This window comes from Bicyclus anynana, chromosome 22, assembly GCF_947172395.1.
Source record: "Bicyclus anynana chromosome 22, ilBicAnyn1.1, whole genome shotgun sequence".
NCBI lineage: Eukaryota > Metazoa > Arthropoda > Insecta > Lepidoptera > Nymphalidae > Bicyclus > Bicyclus anynana.
Window position 1 is genome coordinate 3,900,711 of NC_069104.1, and position 16,518 is coordinate 3,917,228.

At 36.5% G+C, this 16,518-nt stretch overlaps 1 protein-coding gene across 2 annotated transcripts in view; it reads right to left on the reverse strand.

Annotated features, from left to right (window-relative positions):
* Window positions 1-16,518, reverse strand: part of LOC112046576 (protein trachealess) — a 262,436-nt gene that overhangs the window by 197,345 nt on the left and 48,573 nt on the right. For both annotated transcript variants that reach the window (XM_052888412.1, XM_052888411.1), the window contains exon 2: window positions 14,861-14,893. In XM_052888412.1, the coding sequence (XP_052744372.1) occupies window positions 14,861-14,893 (33 nt within the window). The remainder of the gene's footprint in view (window positions 1-14,860; window positions 14,894-16,518) is intronic.

Genomic DNA, 16,518 nt, shown 5'->3' on the forward strand with positions numbered 1-16,518 from the left:
TAAAATTACTGTATGAAGCAATTACTTTTTAATATTATCCACGGGCTAAATAAATATAAGGTAATTAGTAAGGTAAACTAATTATAATAATATTTAATGATTAGCCTTGTGCATCGGTTTCTTGGTTGTTTTTCTCTCATCTAACTCCATCTAAGCTATAACGAAGATGTAAGGTTTGATTTTTCGTTTGTTTGCTTGTCACACGTTGTGAAGTTCGGTTTCGGTTTCAGTCGAGTTTCGGCTAAAATTGAAGTTTCGGGGGCAGTTCCAGTTTCGGCCAAAATAGGCCGAAATTTTTGCCGAAACCGAAACTGATTTCGGAAGTAGTGCACGCTCGCTTAACTTCGTTTATGTCGCGGCAACGCTTTGGCGTTGGCAGACGCTAGTGGCATTGTTCGGTAATGGGGATGATGACTAGATTTGAATATATTGATTTTTATGATATATTCGGGTTAATAAGGTCAATGTTAACTAATTTATACATAAAACGCAAAGATTGTCTGGATATTTGCAAAATAAATGAGATTATAAAATTTCAAAGTCTATTAAAAATATTTTATCGTAATTAGATGATAATTCATACAGTTTTAGCTTCCTTACATTAAATGTGATTTTTAAAAAAAAATGAACTATAAACACGCACAAATAACAAAGTTATTAGTAATTTAGTTTGACCGCCTATGTAAATCTAACGATCATTATGTATCTACGACGTCATTAAATCGTATCATTTTGTATGAGGCGTTTTTTAGGAATCCGTGGCAGCGCCGCAAATCTAACCCTTTAAATCCCTGTAGCTCAGAAAGTAATGATAGCAGATACCCTGATATTTTTTACAAAATTGCTTAACTATTAATTTATATACAATTTAAAAAACTGTCATTATCCCTATTGTCATTCCCCGTTAGAATAGCTCTGTATGTAGCAACAAAACTTAGTACGTTATCGTCCAACGCAAACATTTTTAAGGGTTATGTTTTGATGTAATTGGTTTTTATTAATTAAAAATATTTTAAAATACCAATACAGATACTTAGTATTTAATGAAACAGTAACAATAAGTGATTTGATTATTGATAACTGATAAACATGTTGCTATGAGAACTTCATTTGAAAATATAATAAAAATAACAAATAAATGATTATAAGAAAGTCAATATACTGTCCATTTCTTATCCTAATTAATGCAAAATAATGCACCAAACTTCAGTATTTTAAGAAATTTTATACTTGACCACGTGAGTTTCGGTTACGGTTCAATTTCGGCCGAAACTCGGTTTTGGTTTCGGCCAGAAAACCAATTTAGGTCGAACTCTAGTTAAAAACACATAATACATGTTTGAAATACCAAAACGACAGTGAAAAATAAAGATTTTAACACCTAAACATTAATCAAAATCCAAAAAACCGTCACGTCAGCACTAATAGAATATTAAGGCTACGTGTGTTGGAAGTGGAGCTTAATGGGAAAATAATTGCTCCTGATTTATAGCTCACTCAGAGCGCACCAAATTGCCGTCAGTTTCGGATGTTTATCATAAATATTGACTGCGTATACGCATCGAGTATGCTAATTTTGAAAACGAGATCGATATTTTATTTATTTTATTTATTTATTTATTTATTATTCAACAAACAACACATTGAAATTAAGCCTAACCATAGTGCAACACAAACCACAGTTAGTTTTACTGTGCACTGGTTATTATTGCATAATACAATATTTAGGAACAAACAGAACATTATTAACAAACAGAAGAGGATAAATACCAAGAATAATCATTATAGGGTAGTTAAATAAAAGTGTGAGTGAACCGGTGCTGCGACGCTACACAGACTGTCCCAAAAAATAATTCTTTAGTTTCCGCTTATGTATGTATTGAGCCCAGCTTTTTAAAAAAAGTTACGAAAAATCCTTTATTTAAATCAAAATCACCAAAAATTAGAATTCACAGTTGTTATTATTTTTTAATGTGTGTTTTTGTTGATAAAACATTGTGATTTTTTTTTTTTTTTTTTATTCTCTTTTAAAGAGCTTAGTCTCTAAAGTGACTATGTAGCTCTCGTTATGCTACATAAGGTAAAAATATCCATTGACTAAAGCTATTTTTTTTTTTTTTATTCTTTACAAGTTAGCCCTTGACTACAATCTCACCTGATGGTAAGTGATGATGCAGTCTAAGATGGAAGCGGGCTAATTTGTTAGGAGGAGGATGAAAATCCACACCCCTTTCGGTTTCTACGCGGCATCGTACCGTAACGCTAAATCGCTTGGCGGTACGTCTTTGCCGGTAGGGTGGTGACTAGCCACGGCCGAAGCCTCCCACCAGCCAGACCTGGACAAATTAAGAAAATTTCAATCTGCCCAGCCGGGATTACACAGTACAAAGATGAAATTTGGCAGGGAGGTAGCTTAGTTGGTAGGTGTCCGCTAAGAACGGATTTTGCGATAGGGCCGGATTAAGGAGGTCAAAGGGCCTTCGCTAGTTACCTATGCCTCTGACTGTTTCTACGCAACGTCGTACCCAAACGCTAAACCGATTAGCGATACATCTTTGCCGGTATGGTGGTAACTAGCGACCACCGATTCCGAGACAGATAAAAACTTTTGGAACCACTCAATTATTGGTATTTATAATCTACTGTTTTAGTGTTTAACATTATTTTTTCCGATTAAAAATAATTCCAAAATGGTTTACAGTACACAATCAGCTAATAATAACCGCGTCCTGAGAAATTAATATAATTATTCTTGGATCGAGCAAGATCGATCGAGGTGTGACTGAGATGGAATGTTTCGATCAAAGGAACGATAGAGACGGAGATATAAACGTGTTATTATGGACGGCAATTTGATGCGTTTATGAAAATTTTGCGCAGACTATCTTGTGTGTCATTCTTTTTTTTTAATAGTTTGATGACATATTGTTTTTAAGCATTAAAAATTTATTGACATTGTAAAGTCAATGTCTTCCGTAAAACAAATTGCAGTGCCGTGCATTTCATAGGAGCTGAAATGCTTTGCCTATCCTATGGACTCATCATTTCAACTTGTTTTGGAGATCAATTAATTTTCCATTCTGTACATTATTGTGCAAATCAAATATTTACGTCACACATACCTACATATAGTAATGTACTCTCTTAACTTAAGTCTTAAGTCGTAAGTATTATCTTTCATTTGAGGCACCACTCGAATATATATATATATATGTATGTATAGGTATATTTGAAGACATTCACAACCGCTCAACCGATTTTCATCAAGCATGTCTAAGAACCCTGTTATGTAGAGCCGTGATAGCCCAGTGGATATGAGCTCTACCTCCGATTTCGGAGAGTGTGGGTTCGAATCCGGTCCGAGTCAAGCCCCTCCAAATTTTTAGTTGTGTGCATTTTAAGAAATTAAATATCACGTGTCTCAAACGGTGAAGGAAAACATCGCGAGGAAACCTGCACACCAGAGAATTTCTCTGCGTGTGTGAAGTCTGCCAATCCGCATTGGGCCAGCGTGGTGGACAATTGGCCTTACCCCTCTCATTCTGAGAGAAGGCTCGAGCTCAGCAGTGAGCCGTATATGGGTTGGTAACGACGACAAGAGGCTTGTGTCGCATCGGCTTATAATGAAGATGACCTACTTATTCAGTACCTACTTTGGATTTTACTTAGTTAAAGCAAACACCGGTTATGATAATAATAATTCACTATATAACTTGTCTTCAATGTCGGATAGTTATCGAGAAACTTAATTTAACCATAAGTTAATTTCCTGTAACTTATTATGAAAATTACAGTCTTATTATTGACATAATTTGATCACGACATCTGTCCGTCCAGTGGACGTAACATAAAATTACTGTATGAAGCAATTACTTTTTAATATTATCCACGGGCTAAATAAATATAAGGTAATTAGTAAGGTAAACTAATTATAATAATATTTAATGATTAGCTTTGTGCATCGGTTTCTTGGTTATTTTTCTCATCATCTCATCTAACTTCATTTTGATTTTTCGTTCGTTTGCTTGTAACGAAATAACTTGAAAATCAATCGAGTCTGTAACCATTTAACTGAAAAACTAAGCTACCAATTTTGAAAAATTCCTAATTCCACTAGAAAGCTGCATCTTTACCAAGCGACTCTTGTAGGTTTTATTTCATCCTAGTATTTTTTTTTTATTCCTCACAAGTTAGCCCTTGACTACTTCCCGTAAATGATGATGCTATCTAAGACGGAAGCGGGCTAACTTGTTAAGAAGAGGATGAAAATCCACACCTCATTAGGTTTCTACACGGCATCGTACCAGAACGCTAAATCGCTTGGCGGTACGTCTTTGCCGATAGGGTGGTAACTAGCCACGGCCGAAGCCTCCCACCAGCCAGACTTGGACCAATTAAGAAAACCTCAATCGGTCCAGCCGGGGATCGAACCCAGGACCTCCGTCTTGTAAATCCACCGTGCATACCACTGCGCCACAGAGGCCGTAAAGTTAATATAAAATTGAGGTTTTGCAGTTACGTTTAATTTTTATACACAAGTCAATTATTAAAATGAAAAAATATATGCGGGTGAAGAAAAAGTCCACTAAATGATAGATATTTTTTTTAAAATACGCCTTTTAATTTAAGAAATTAGTTAAAAACACATACCTAATACATGTTTGAAATACCAAAACGGCAATCAAAAATCGGCAGTGCTTGAAGACGAAAGTCTTCGATCAGTGCGTGTTGCCAGTGATGACATACGGATCCGAGACTTGGTCGCTAACTATGGGCCTTATTAGAAGACTCAAAGTCACTCAGCGTGCGATGGAGCGAGCTATGCTTGGAGTTTCTCTGCGTGATCGAATCAGGAATGAGGAGATCCGCAGACGAACCAAAGTCACTGACATAGCTCAGCGAGTCGCGAAGCTGAAGTGGCAATGGGCAGGCCACATAGTTCGAAGAGCCGATGGACGTTGGGGCCCCAAGGTGCTGGAATGGCGACCCCGCACCGGAAAGCGCAGTGTTGGGCGACCCCCCACTAGGTGGACCGAGGATATCAAGCGGGTTGCAGGGAGTCGCTGGATGCTGGCGGCTCGAGATCGTTGTGCTTGGAGGTCCATGCAAGAGGCCCATGTCCTGCAGTGGACGTCCATCGGCTGATATGATGATGATGATGATGAATAAAAAAATATATGCGGGCGAAGAAAAAGACCACTACACGCTAGATATTTTTTCCAAATACGCCTTTTAATTTATGAAATTAGTTAAAAACACATACCTAATACATGTTTGAAATACCAAAACGACAGTCAAAAATAAAGATTTTAAAACCAAACATTAATCAAAATCCAAAAAACCGTCACGTCAGCACTAATAGAATATTAAGGCTACGTGTGTTGGAAGTGGAGCTTAATGGGAAAATAATTGCTCCTGATTTATAGCTCACTCAGAGCGCACCAAATTGCCGTCAGTTTCGGATGTTTATCATAAATATTGACTGCGTATACGCATTGAGTATGTTAATTTTGAAAACGAGATCGATATTTTATTTATTTTATTTATTTATTTATTTATTTATTTATTATTCAACAAACAACACATTGAAATTAAGCCTAACCATAGTGCAACACAAACCACAGTTAGTTTTACTGTGCACAGGTTATTATTTGTTATCGCCGTTTAGTGTTGGAAATAGTAGTCTGTGACGAATATGACGTCGCTCGATCTTGTGTTGGCTTCAGTGTGCTCGTGGCGTTCGAGCCGTCCACATCTCTTGTTGTGTAATTCTTTATGGGTTACTTGGGATAGGCGGGGAGAGTGACTTGAGTGGAAAAGGGGAGTGTTTGATATCAGTCAAAGGTACCTTTAACCCTACTCACATCGTTCACAAGTACGTGACTCCACTCAAGGTCATTCTCTGCCATTCTAGGAACTTATTTTGGTTACAGTTTGATTTATTAATTAAGTTGTCCTGACAAGTGTTGTGAATCATAACCTTTGTTCGACATTAGTTTTCTTATATTTGTAATCACCTTTTGAGTCCTATAATATATTGTATAATACAATATTTAGGAACAAACAGAACATTATTAACAAACAGAAGAGGATAAATAAACAGATTAACAAACAGAAGAGGATAAATACCAAGAATAATCATTATAGGGTAGTTAAATAAAAGTGTGAGTGAACCGGTGCTGCGACGCTACACAGGCTGTCCCAAAAAATAATTCTTTAGTTTCCGCTTATGTATGTATTGAGCCCAGCTTTTTAAAAAAAAGTTACGAAAAATCCTTTATTTAAATCAAAATCACCAAAAATTAGAATTCACAGTTGTTATTATTTTTTAATGTGTGTTTTTGTTGATAAAATATTGTGATTCTTTTTTTTTTATTCTCTTTTAAAGAGCTTAGTCACTAAAGTGACTATGTAGCTCTCGTTATGCTACATAAGGTAAAAATATCCATTGACTAAAGCTATTTTTTTTTTTTTTTTATTCTTTACAAGTTAGCCCTTGACTACAATCTCACCTGATGGTAAGTGATGATGCAGTCTAAGATGGAAGCGGGCTAATTTGTTAGGAGGAGGATGAAAATCCACACCCCTTTCGGTTTCTACGCGGCATCGTACCGTAACGCTAAATCGCTTGGCGGTACGTCTTTGCCGGTAGGGTGGTAACTAGCCACGGCCGAAGCCTCCCACCAGCCAGACCTGGACAAATTAAGAAAATTTCAATCTGCCCAGCCGGGAATCGAACCCAGGACCTCCGTCTTTTAAATCCACCGCGCATACCACTGCGCCACGGAGGCCGTCAAAATATATAAGACTAATTAATATTACCTACGTTTATCTAAATTATCTTTAACTATTTTGTACAATAATCTTGCGTTTTTGCTGGCAGGACTTCCTTAAACAACATTTAACACAGCATGTGATTCTTTGAAACAAAAAAAAATACAATTAGTTAATAAATAACGAAGTTATGAGGTTACAAACATGAAACATTCTTGGGTTGCATCTTCTCTTATGGGCCGAAAGAAATCCAGCGTGCGCTTTATAAAAAATATCATTTGTGATAATTGTCATATTGCAAATACATTTGATTTAAAATACTATTATCAAAGAAATAATTAATTTATGGTATTTATTCTCTGAACAGAGCCGTCAATTTTTACAACATATCTTGAACGTCACACGCGTTAAAACAACAATTATAATATGCGTGTACCGGAACATGTTACCTATATTAATTTGCAGTTAAACCAGCCCTTATGTTTTACTACATAAAGTTTATAATCGATTGTTTTATTTAAATATATTTGTGCAAATACATTGATTATTTACTTTTTGTAGAGTGCATTTTTCTCGGACCGAAAGTACGATGTGTCATGTTTTGTTGTTTGACACAAACACCTATTGTTTGGGCTTCCTTGTAGTAAACGAGGATTTTGGGTTTTTTTGAGTGCCTTGAGTCAATTTATTTAATTTTAAAGTTAAGTAACCATTTTAAAAACGCCATTACTTGTACAATCTGTGGTCTTAGCAGTTAGTTATGTATTTCCTAAACTTAAACGTGTATTATATGTTGTTTCAACTTCAGCACAACAATCACCGGATGTGGTATCGTAATTCAAGCTATAAAACAATTAAACAACAATCGCAACCCGCCGCGGCGTCACGCGGTCATTATGGCCCCAAATCCGCCGTAATTGCTCACCGCGATACATAGCGCCCCTAACCCTTAAACGGTGACCGGTTTGACCCAATGTTTTAGGGTTGAACAACGAAGATACACAATATTTTCTTCACTTTCTTTTTATTTCAAATTTATTGATTGACTCAACACAAGAAAACCATGGCCTATAACATATTATACTCTTAAAAATGCAATTTACTCTTATTATACTCTTAAAAATGAACTTTGCACCCTTCATCCTGGTGCATAATAAGCATAATATAATTTTAGTTTCACTGGTAATCAAACTTCTAAAATAAAAACGAACAGCGAGCCTGTAGTTTTTAAGAAAACTTAAGGAAACCGCTACTATTCATTGAACTTTTATATTTTAGTAGTTGTGAGTATGGAGCTTTTTGTGCCAGAGAGCTAATTCGAAAAAGCACTTATATCATCTTTATCAACCCTTAAACGGCTCACTGCTGAGCTCGATCTCCTCTTAGAATGAGAGATTGGCAGACTTCACACACGCAGTGAATTAAAAAATTCTGTGGTGTGCAGGTTTCCTCATGATGTTTTCCTTCACCGTTTGAGACACGTGATATTTAATTTCTTATAATGCACATAACTAAAAAGTTGGAGGTGCATGCCCCGGACCGGATTCGAACCCACACTCTCCGGAATCGGAGGCAGAGGTCATATCCACTGGGCTATCAAGCATTTATATATGCATATTAATATTCCTAACTAATGAATACTACACTTGTTTCAAAATATTGTCAAATTACTTTATTATTTTATTAATCGTGTTAAAACATAGAGCCCAGGGAAATAATTCTACTTTGAGATTAACCTCTGCAACGATTTTCAAATATTTAAACAAATAAATAAATAATTTATTGATTAAAATTGTGTGAAATACAAAGTGTGATGTTGGCACAACCCTAAACAAATAGCCATTGTTTTCCAAGCCACAAAATAAGCCATCGCTGACCGCCCCTTGGCAGGGGATGTCGATATCCAATTGAAACCGCATGATTGCCCCGTTCCGTTCAAGTGTCTCAACTTTAATATAACCGTAATGTGGGATGTGTTGACCCATTGTATGCATCCGGAGGGTTTTATATTGTTTTTCTTCAAACATTACAGTGCTATACCAAAATAAAGAGCTAGGATAGAGCAGTTTCTGTAATGCAACCATCTGGTAAATTTTATTGGTTGGACTGGATGGACCGATTTAGACTGGTTTTAATTGGCATTTCATCATCATCATCATCATCATCATCATCATTATCAACCCATATTCGACTCACTACTGAGCTCGAGTCTCCGCTCAGAATGAGAGAGGTCAATAGTCTACCACGTTGGCCCAATGCTGATTGGCAGACTTCTCACACGCAGGAAATTTTTCTGGTATGCAGGTTTCCTCACGATGTTTTGCATTCACCGTTTGATACACGTGATATTTAATTTCTTAAAATGCACACAACTGAAAAGTTGGAGGTGCAGGCCTCGTACCGGATTCGAACCTACAACCTCCGAAATCAGGCAGAGGTTATATATACTGAGCCATCACGGCTTTTGACAGATAGCTAACGATATTAGGAGTAACTTAGGCTACTTATAAGCCGACTTCAAAAAAAGGGGGAGCTTCTCAATTAGGGTCTATGTTTTTTTTTTATTCCGGTATTCCAACGGAAGTAGGACCGTATGTCAACCAACACTGCTCTTTCTAGTAGGGGGTCGCTATTTCAGCATTTTGGGACCCCAACGCCGATCGGCTCTTCGAACTATGTGCCCCGCCCATTGCCACTTCAGCTTCGTAACTTGAGCTATGTCGGTGACTTTGGTTCTTTTGCGGATTTCCTCATTTCTGATTCGATCACGCAGAGATACTCCTAACACAGCTTTTGTTACTGTAATGTAGCTTTCTATTGGTGAAAGAATTTTTCACATCGGCCCAGTAATGTTTGAATGACATACAAAAAGTATTCCTCTTTATAATTTTTGTTTAGATATTCTTCCCTTCCTCTCAAGACAGACAAATCCGGGGCTAAACAAAACAAAGTCCACTATCCGTTCCTAAATCAAATTGTACACGAAATCCACGGGATTAGTTCGGTGTGCAAATATTTGTGTGGCCGAGATTAAAATATTAGAGTGGACAGCGGTGTTTGCTGTCATGACGTTGTGTTCGAATAATTTGAGCTGGCAAACAAAACTTTGAGTCTCTATAGCTCAATGGTATGAATAGTCTAGGTTTTGATACCCAGTAGCTACGGTTGCCAACCGTACTATTAAGTAATACATACTTATAGTATTTTTTTTATTCATAATAGACTTGCGCTTGACTACAATCATACCTGGTGGAAAGCAATGATGAGGTCTAGGTTGGAGCGCGCTTGCCTAGAAAATGCCTATTCACTCTTGTCTTGAAGGTGCACAAATCATAAGTGTTAGGAAACACAGAAGCTGGAAGGGCATTCCACATCTTCGCTGTTCTTATTAGAAACGTCGATGCGAAACGTTTTGTGCGAGTCGACTGGACATCGACAACAAAAGGATGCCAATTTGCACGGAGTCTCGCTGTTCTGTAGTAGAATGGGGATGGAGGGACTAGATTAAAAAGATCCCGTGAGCACTTTCCGAAATATATATATACTACGAAATATATTGTACTATATTTCGAATCTGCGTACTATATACAACGTGTCCCAAAATTCAACGATAAGCGGGCGCCAAAAGATTGACCTGCTCATGAGCACTTAAGGAAAAATAATAAAAAAAATATACCTAAATTTTTTTTTAGTTACAAAATAAATTTTAAAATTCTTTGAAAATTTACACCTTGTATGATATTTTGAACTACCGCAGCTACAATTTCTTAAATATGCTTAAGATTTTTTTTGTATCGGAACCTAAGTAGTACTACTATTCACCACAACTCTTAAAAACACCACAATGCCCGCAGTTTTTACACAAAAAAATATCAAAATATTTTTTTTCCCTCAAATTTTTAAAGATTTTTACTTTCAGTCTACTTTGACTCATGGTCTTGCAAAAAAAAGTATGAACACCGCTATGGCAAGTTATTTTCAAAGTTGACGCAACTAATCAAGATTTCAAAATAGTATAATACCCTAGGATAACTAGTCACAAAAAAAAATATGCGTACCATTTGTAAACAAGAACCAAATTTCTTAATTGTTCTTGTTGTTAGTAATAAATTTTACTATGTTCCAAAAATGTGTTTGTTATTTTAATTACACAACATTAAAGTAAATGTTCGAATTGTTTTCCACCGGCATTAATACAGGCACGACATCGCCTTAAAAACGACCGTTTTATTTTTCGCGCATATCTTCTAGCATTGATATGTGCCGCAGCCTGAGTGATTTTTTGCCGAAGCTCGTCCAATGTCGTAATCGGTTTTGCGTAGATCCTGTCTTTGAGACAACCCCAATAAAAGAAATCCAGGGGGTTTAGGTCGGGTGATCGGGGTGGCCATAGGATAGGACCAAGTCGCCCGATCCAACGCCCCGGATACTCGTGGTCTAGGTATTGTCTCACAGGACGAGCGTAGTGAGCTGGGCAACCATCATTTTGATACCACATATTTTGAAGGTCGCTTAGGGGGACGTCTTCTAGTAATTCTTGCAAATCATTTTGTAAAAAGTTCAAATAACTGTCCCCATCTAAGTTTCCTTGTAATTCAAAAGGCCCAATCACTTTTCCATTTAAAATGCCCGTCCATAAGTTGACCTTAAATTGATATTGGGATTTGTCTTCTCTCATCAGGTGCGGATTCTCATTGCTCCAGCTGTGTAGGTTGTGAAGATTTAAATAGCCATCTTTCTTGCAGGTTGTTTCATCCGACCATAGTACTTTATCCAAGAACTGAGGATCTTCCCGATGCTTTTGAAGCATCACTCGGCAAAATGCGATCCGCAGTGGATAGTCCCGTGATAGTAACGTTTGTACACGTCTGTAATGATATGGGTGTAGCCGATGACGTTTTAGTATTCGATGTGCTGAACTTTTTGGGATTCCCGTAGCTGCTTCTATGGCACGCACTGAGGTAGTTGAATCAATGTTTATTTCATTGAGAACTTCTTCATCGCATTCCGATCTAGGTCTTCCAGCGTTTCTTCTAGCTGACGGCAAACGACCCTCCGAAAACGCTTGATGCACATTCATAAATACCCGATAATCTGGATATCTTTGAGCGTTTGGGTACCTTTCTCGATACAATCTGCTAGCAGCGTTAGCATTGCACCGACATTCTCCATAAATGAGATGCATGTTAGCGTATTCCATCGGCGTGTATGGTTGCGGCATGATAACGCTAAACAGTCCAAAATACACCAAAAGTCCAATTCACAAAACACAGGCACAGTCCAAAATAATGCCAGGTCAGTTCAGTTTGCAGATCACTTAAGTCCAGTCCAAAATGCAAAGCCAAAAGTCGTTAGTACGAGAGCCACGTCAATTGAATACGGAAAGTTGCGCAGTAAACAAAGGAGCAGAGCGTACTGACTTGCTGGGAACAGGATTTTCTTTACCTGCATCATTGTCATTCAACAAAGAACATCTGTCTATCCCTCTCTAACGTATACTTATCGCTATCTTTCTCTCTCTCTCTCTCTCTTATTTTTAAATGTTATCGTTCGTTCCATTAAAATTCTAGGAAATTGCAACGTATGACTCACATCATTTTGTGCATAAAGTAAAAGTGATTTCTAGGAGCAAAAACATTTTAGAAATTTAGTTCTTGTTTACAAATGGTACGCATATTTTTTTTTTGCGACTAGTTATCTTAGGGTATTATACTATTTTGAAATCTTGATTAGTTGCGTCAACTTTGAAAATAACTTGCCATAGCGGTGTTCATACTTTTTTTTGCAAGACCATGAGTCAAAGTAGACTGAAAGTAAAAATCTTTAAAAATTTGAGGGAAAAAAAATATTTTGATATTTTTTTGTGTAAAAACTGCGGGCATTGTGGTGTTTTTAAGAGTTGTGGTGAATAGTAGTACTACTTAGGTTCCGATACAAAAAAAATCTTAAGCATATTTAAGAAATTGTAGCTGCGGTAGTTCAAAATATCATACAAGGTGTAAATTTTCAAAGAATTTTAAAATTTATTTTGTAACTAAAAAAAAAATTTAGGTATATTTTTTTTATTATTTTTCCTTAAGTGCTCATGAGCAGGTCAATCTTTTGGCGCCCGCTTATCGTTGAATTTTGGGACACGTTGTATATACTGTTGAAAGAAATATATATTACGCAAAAATACTATATTTTCAACACTGATATTAATATTTAGTTTTTGGCAGATGCAACATCTAGCCTATCCGAATTTGTCTATCTTATTATTCCAAACATTAAACAAACAAATAAAAAAAATTGGTTTTCAAAAATTTTTAAATCAGATGTGAAAAAGCATACCTACCTACTCTTATTTAAGACAAGTAAATCTTGAAAAATGCAACTAGAGTAAATGAATATTGTTTTTATTGTTGATTTTTTGCATAGCCCACAAAATAATATATTTTTTTTATAGTTAAATGTGAAAAATACTATATTTTTTTAAGCGTACTATCAAATCAAATCAAATCAAAAATCATTTATTTCAAGTAGGCTCAGTGTTATATCTACTGTGGCTCAGTTTACAAGCACTTTTGACACGTCAGTTGACTATTTGTAAAGATTCTACCACCTTCTATATTTTTTAAAGTTAAATCTGAAAAATACGCCATCTTGATTTAAGTCGAAATCTTGGGTTTTAATTTTATTTATTTCTTTTTATTTAGTTAGATTTATTCACTTACCTATTTAGATTTTAATAAAATCCTTACAAGAGTGGACCTGTAATAAGTATGTAACGATACCTACCTACTGGATGAAAGGAGATGGTCTCCTTTCATCCAGTAGGTAGGTATCGTTCAACCGTTCTGACGTGATCGAATAACAATCATCCATCCAAACTTTCGCATTTATAATATTAGTTAGATCAATGTTGACCGATTCTTCAAGTTTGCTTTGATAAATTGAACGATTTGTCCACAAGAAATTAACCTTGGCCTTCGGACGTTTATTTGACCGATCAATAAAACAAACATACGAAAAAAGGCATCCAAATAACTGTCCAAGGTGAATCACTTAATAAATTGGTATTAATTATATTCATACCCGATATATGCCGCCGTGGCGCAGTGGTATGCGCGGTGGACTAACAAGACGGAGGTCCTGGGTTCAATTACCGGCTGGGCCAGTTGAGGTTTTTTTAATTGGTACAGGTCTGGCTGGTGGGAGGCTTTTGGTACCGCCAAGCGATTTAGCGTTCCGGTACGATGTCGTCTAGAAATCGAAAGGGGTGTAGATTTTCATCCTCCTCCTAACGAGTTAGCCCGCTTCCATCTTAGATTGCATCATCACTTACCTTCAGGTGAGATTGTAGTCAAGAGCTAACTTGTAAAGAATAAAAAAAAACATTACTTTTTGACGGCCTCCGTGGCGCAGTGGTATGCGCAGTGGACTAACAAGACGGAGGTCCTGGGTTCGATCCCCGGCTGGACCGATTGAGGTTTTCTTAATTGGTCCAGGTCTAGCTGGTGGGAGGCTTCGGCCATGGCTACCCTACCGACAAAGATGTACCGCCAAGCGATTTAGCGTTCCGGTAGGTACGATGTCGTCTACAAACCGAAAGGGGTGTAGATTTTCATCCTCCTCCTAACAACTTAGCGCGCTTCCATCTTAGATTGCATCACCACTTATCATCAGGTGAGATTGTAGTCAAGGGTTAACTTGCAAAGAATAAAAAAACCTCACTTCGAATAAACATTCTGACTGTGGTGACTTGCGAAGATAGCCGGTCCAGCCCATCATCAAGGTTATACGCTGCAGTATTCTGTACCGTCTTTTATTAAAGAAATATGTTATACTAGCGGACGCCCGCGACTTCGTCCGCGTGGAATTCAGTTTTTACAAATCTAGCGGGAACGATGGATTTTTCCGGGATGAAAAGCCTATGTGTTAATCCAAAGTAAAATCTATTTCCATTCCAAATTTCGGCCAAATCGCTTCAGTAGCCGCAGCGTAAAAGAGGAGCAAACATACTTACACACTTACACACAAAGTTTCGCCTTTATAATATTAGTAGGATAGTGTAGGAAGTAGGATAATAGGTATATTTGTTTATTACCTGTCAGACCAGCACAACGCCTCGTCTCTATACCTGAAAGATAACGGTTTTATTAAAATTATGATCCTGATTAATTAAAATTTAGATTATTGAAAGTTCCTAGTTAGAAATATATATAAAAAAAGCTTGGCGGTAACCTGTAAAATACGACTGTGTGCTTAGTTTTAAATAAGTTTGTAAAATGGTGGTAAACAAAAAAAAACCTTGGCTGAGTTTGCTGTGGGCTCTTCTCGGACCAAGGCGCGTTTGGAACCCTCGTAACTTTAGTTTTAAGTTTTCGTCTATTATTACCACCATTAAATTTAATTAAATTATGCCATAATCTTGACCTTTCAAAAGTGCTTGTAAACTAAGCCTAATTCAAATAAATGAATTTTGATGCGATAACAAATATTATTTATATTAAATTATGCGTATTCTCATTGGCGTATGTAAGCATGACTCCGTCAACTCACATTGGCGTGGTGGGTCTAAGCTCCATATCCTCCTGTAAGGAGGGTAGCCTGGCCCGTTTAATCAGCCTTATATTATAGAAATAGATAATATATATTACTTACTTCAGTTAAAAATTTAAATTCAATATTTTTTTAAATTGAAATTCAAGTTCCTTCATATGCAAGTTAACCAGGACCTGCAGTTATAAGTCGGTTCTCTTTCTACAAACGCTAACGCTTCGAAAATTAAAAAAATGTATAAGAGTGACATTCGTAACCGACAGGTTAAGCGATCAAGTTATTGATCTGATCTGTCATTCCCATGCATTTTTATAGTTTTCGAAGCGTTAGCGATTGTAGAAACAGAATCGACGCGCCACATAGCTACAAACCCAGTTTCATATATCATTTAACGTGATGTTTCTTAATACCTGTTAAAGTATTATATCCATCCTTAACAAATATCGTTAGCGTTGTATCGCCATGGAGGTTTGATATATTCGTTTATTGATATGAAGATGACGATTGTATTGGTATGTAGATTTATTCACTTTACTTATTATAACAATATTGTAAAAGGATATAAAATAAAAGGTTAACAAATAGATGAAGCAGTGTGGAATGATGAAGTGGTAAAGATGTATTGAAAGGGCGAAACAATATATCCACGTATGCGCGGTCAAGGTAATTCTAAATATGAAATGAATCTGGAATGTGAATGTAGATGAAGATGTAGATGGCCTGACCTAAAGTGGGCGAACGAAAGAGTTCGTTCGCCACAGTTGTAAGTACAATTTACTTTCTTAATAGTGTGCGTAAGTAACTTTGTGAACTATTATAGTAGTTTGTGACACATAAACAGGCTTGCCAATCAAAGAAAACGAAAAAATATACTGTTTGTTCACTACATACATAAAGAAATGTAGCCGTTACGGGGGAGAATGTGCTACTTACCCCTCCTACCAATTTACCGGACCACTGGGTCAATTAGAGTACCTAATCGAAATGCGCCTGAGCTGTAGTGAATCAACGTATTGCATTTTATAGCAGAATTGCAATGTTGTTCTGAAGAATATATAAAAATAGTTTCTTTTTATTCGATATAACTTTCCCTTTTAAATTACAAAAAGGATTACTAAAATATTTTACAAATTACTAATATTTTATTTAATCGAGTATTTCGTTTGTTCAACAATAAAAACTATCGTTTATTTATAACCTTAC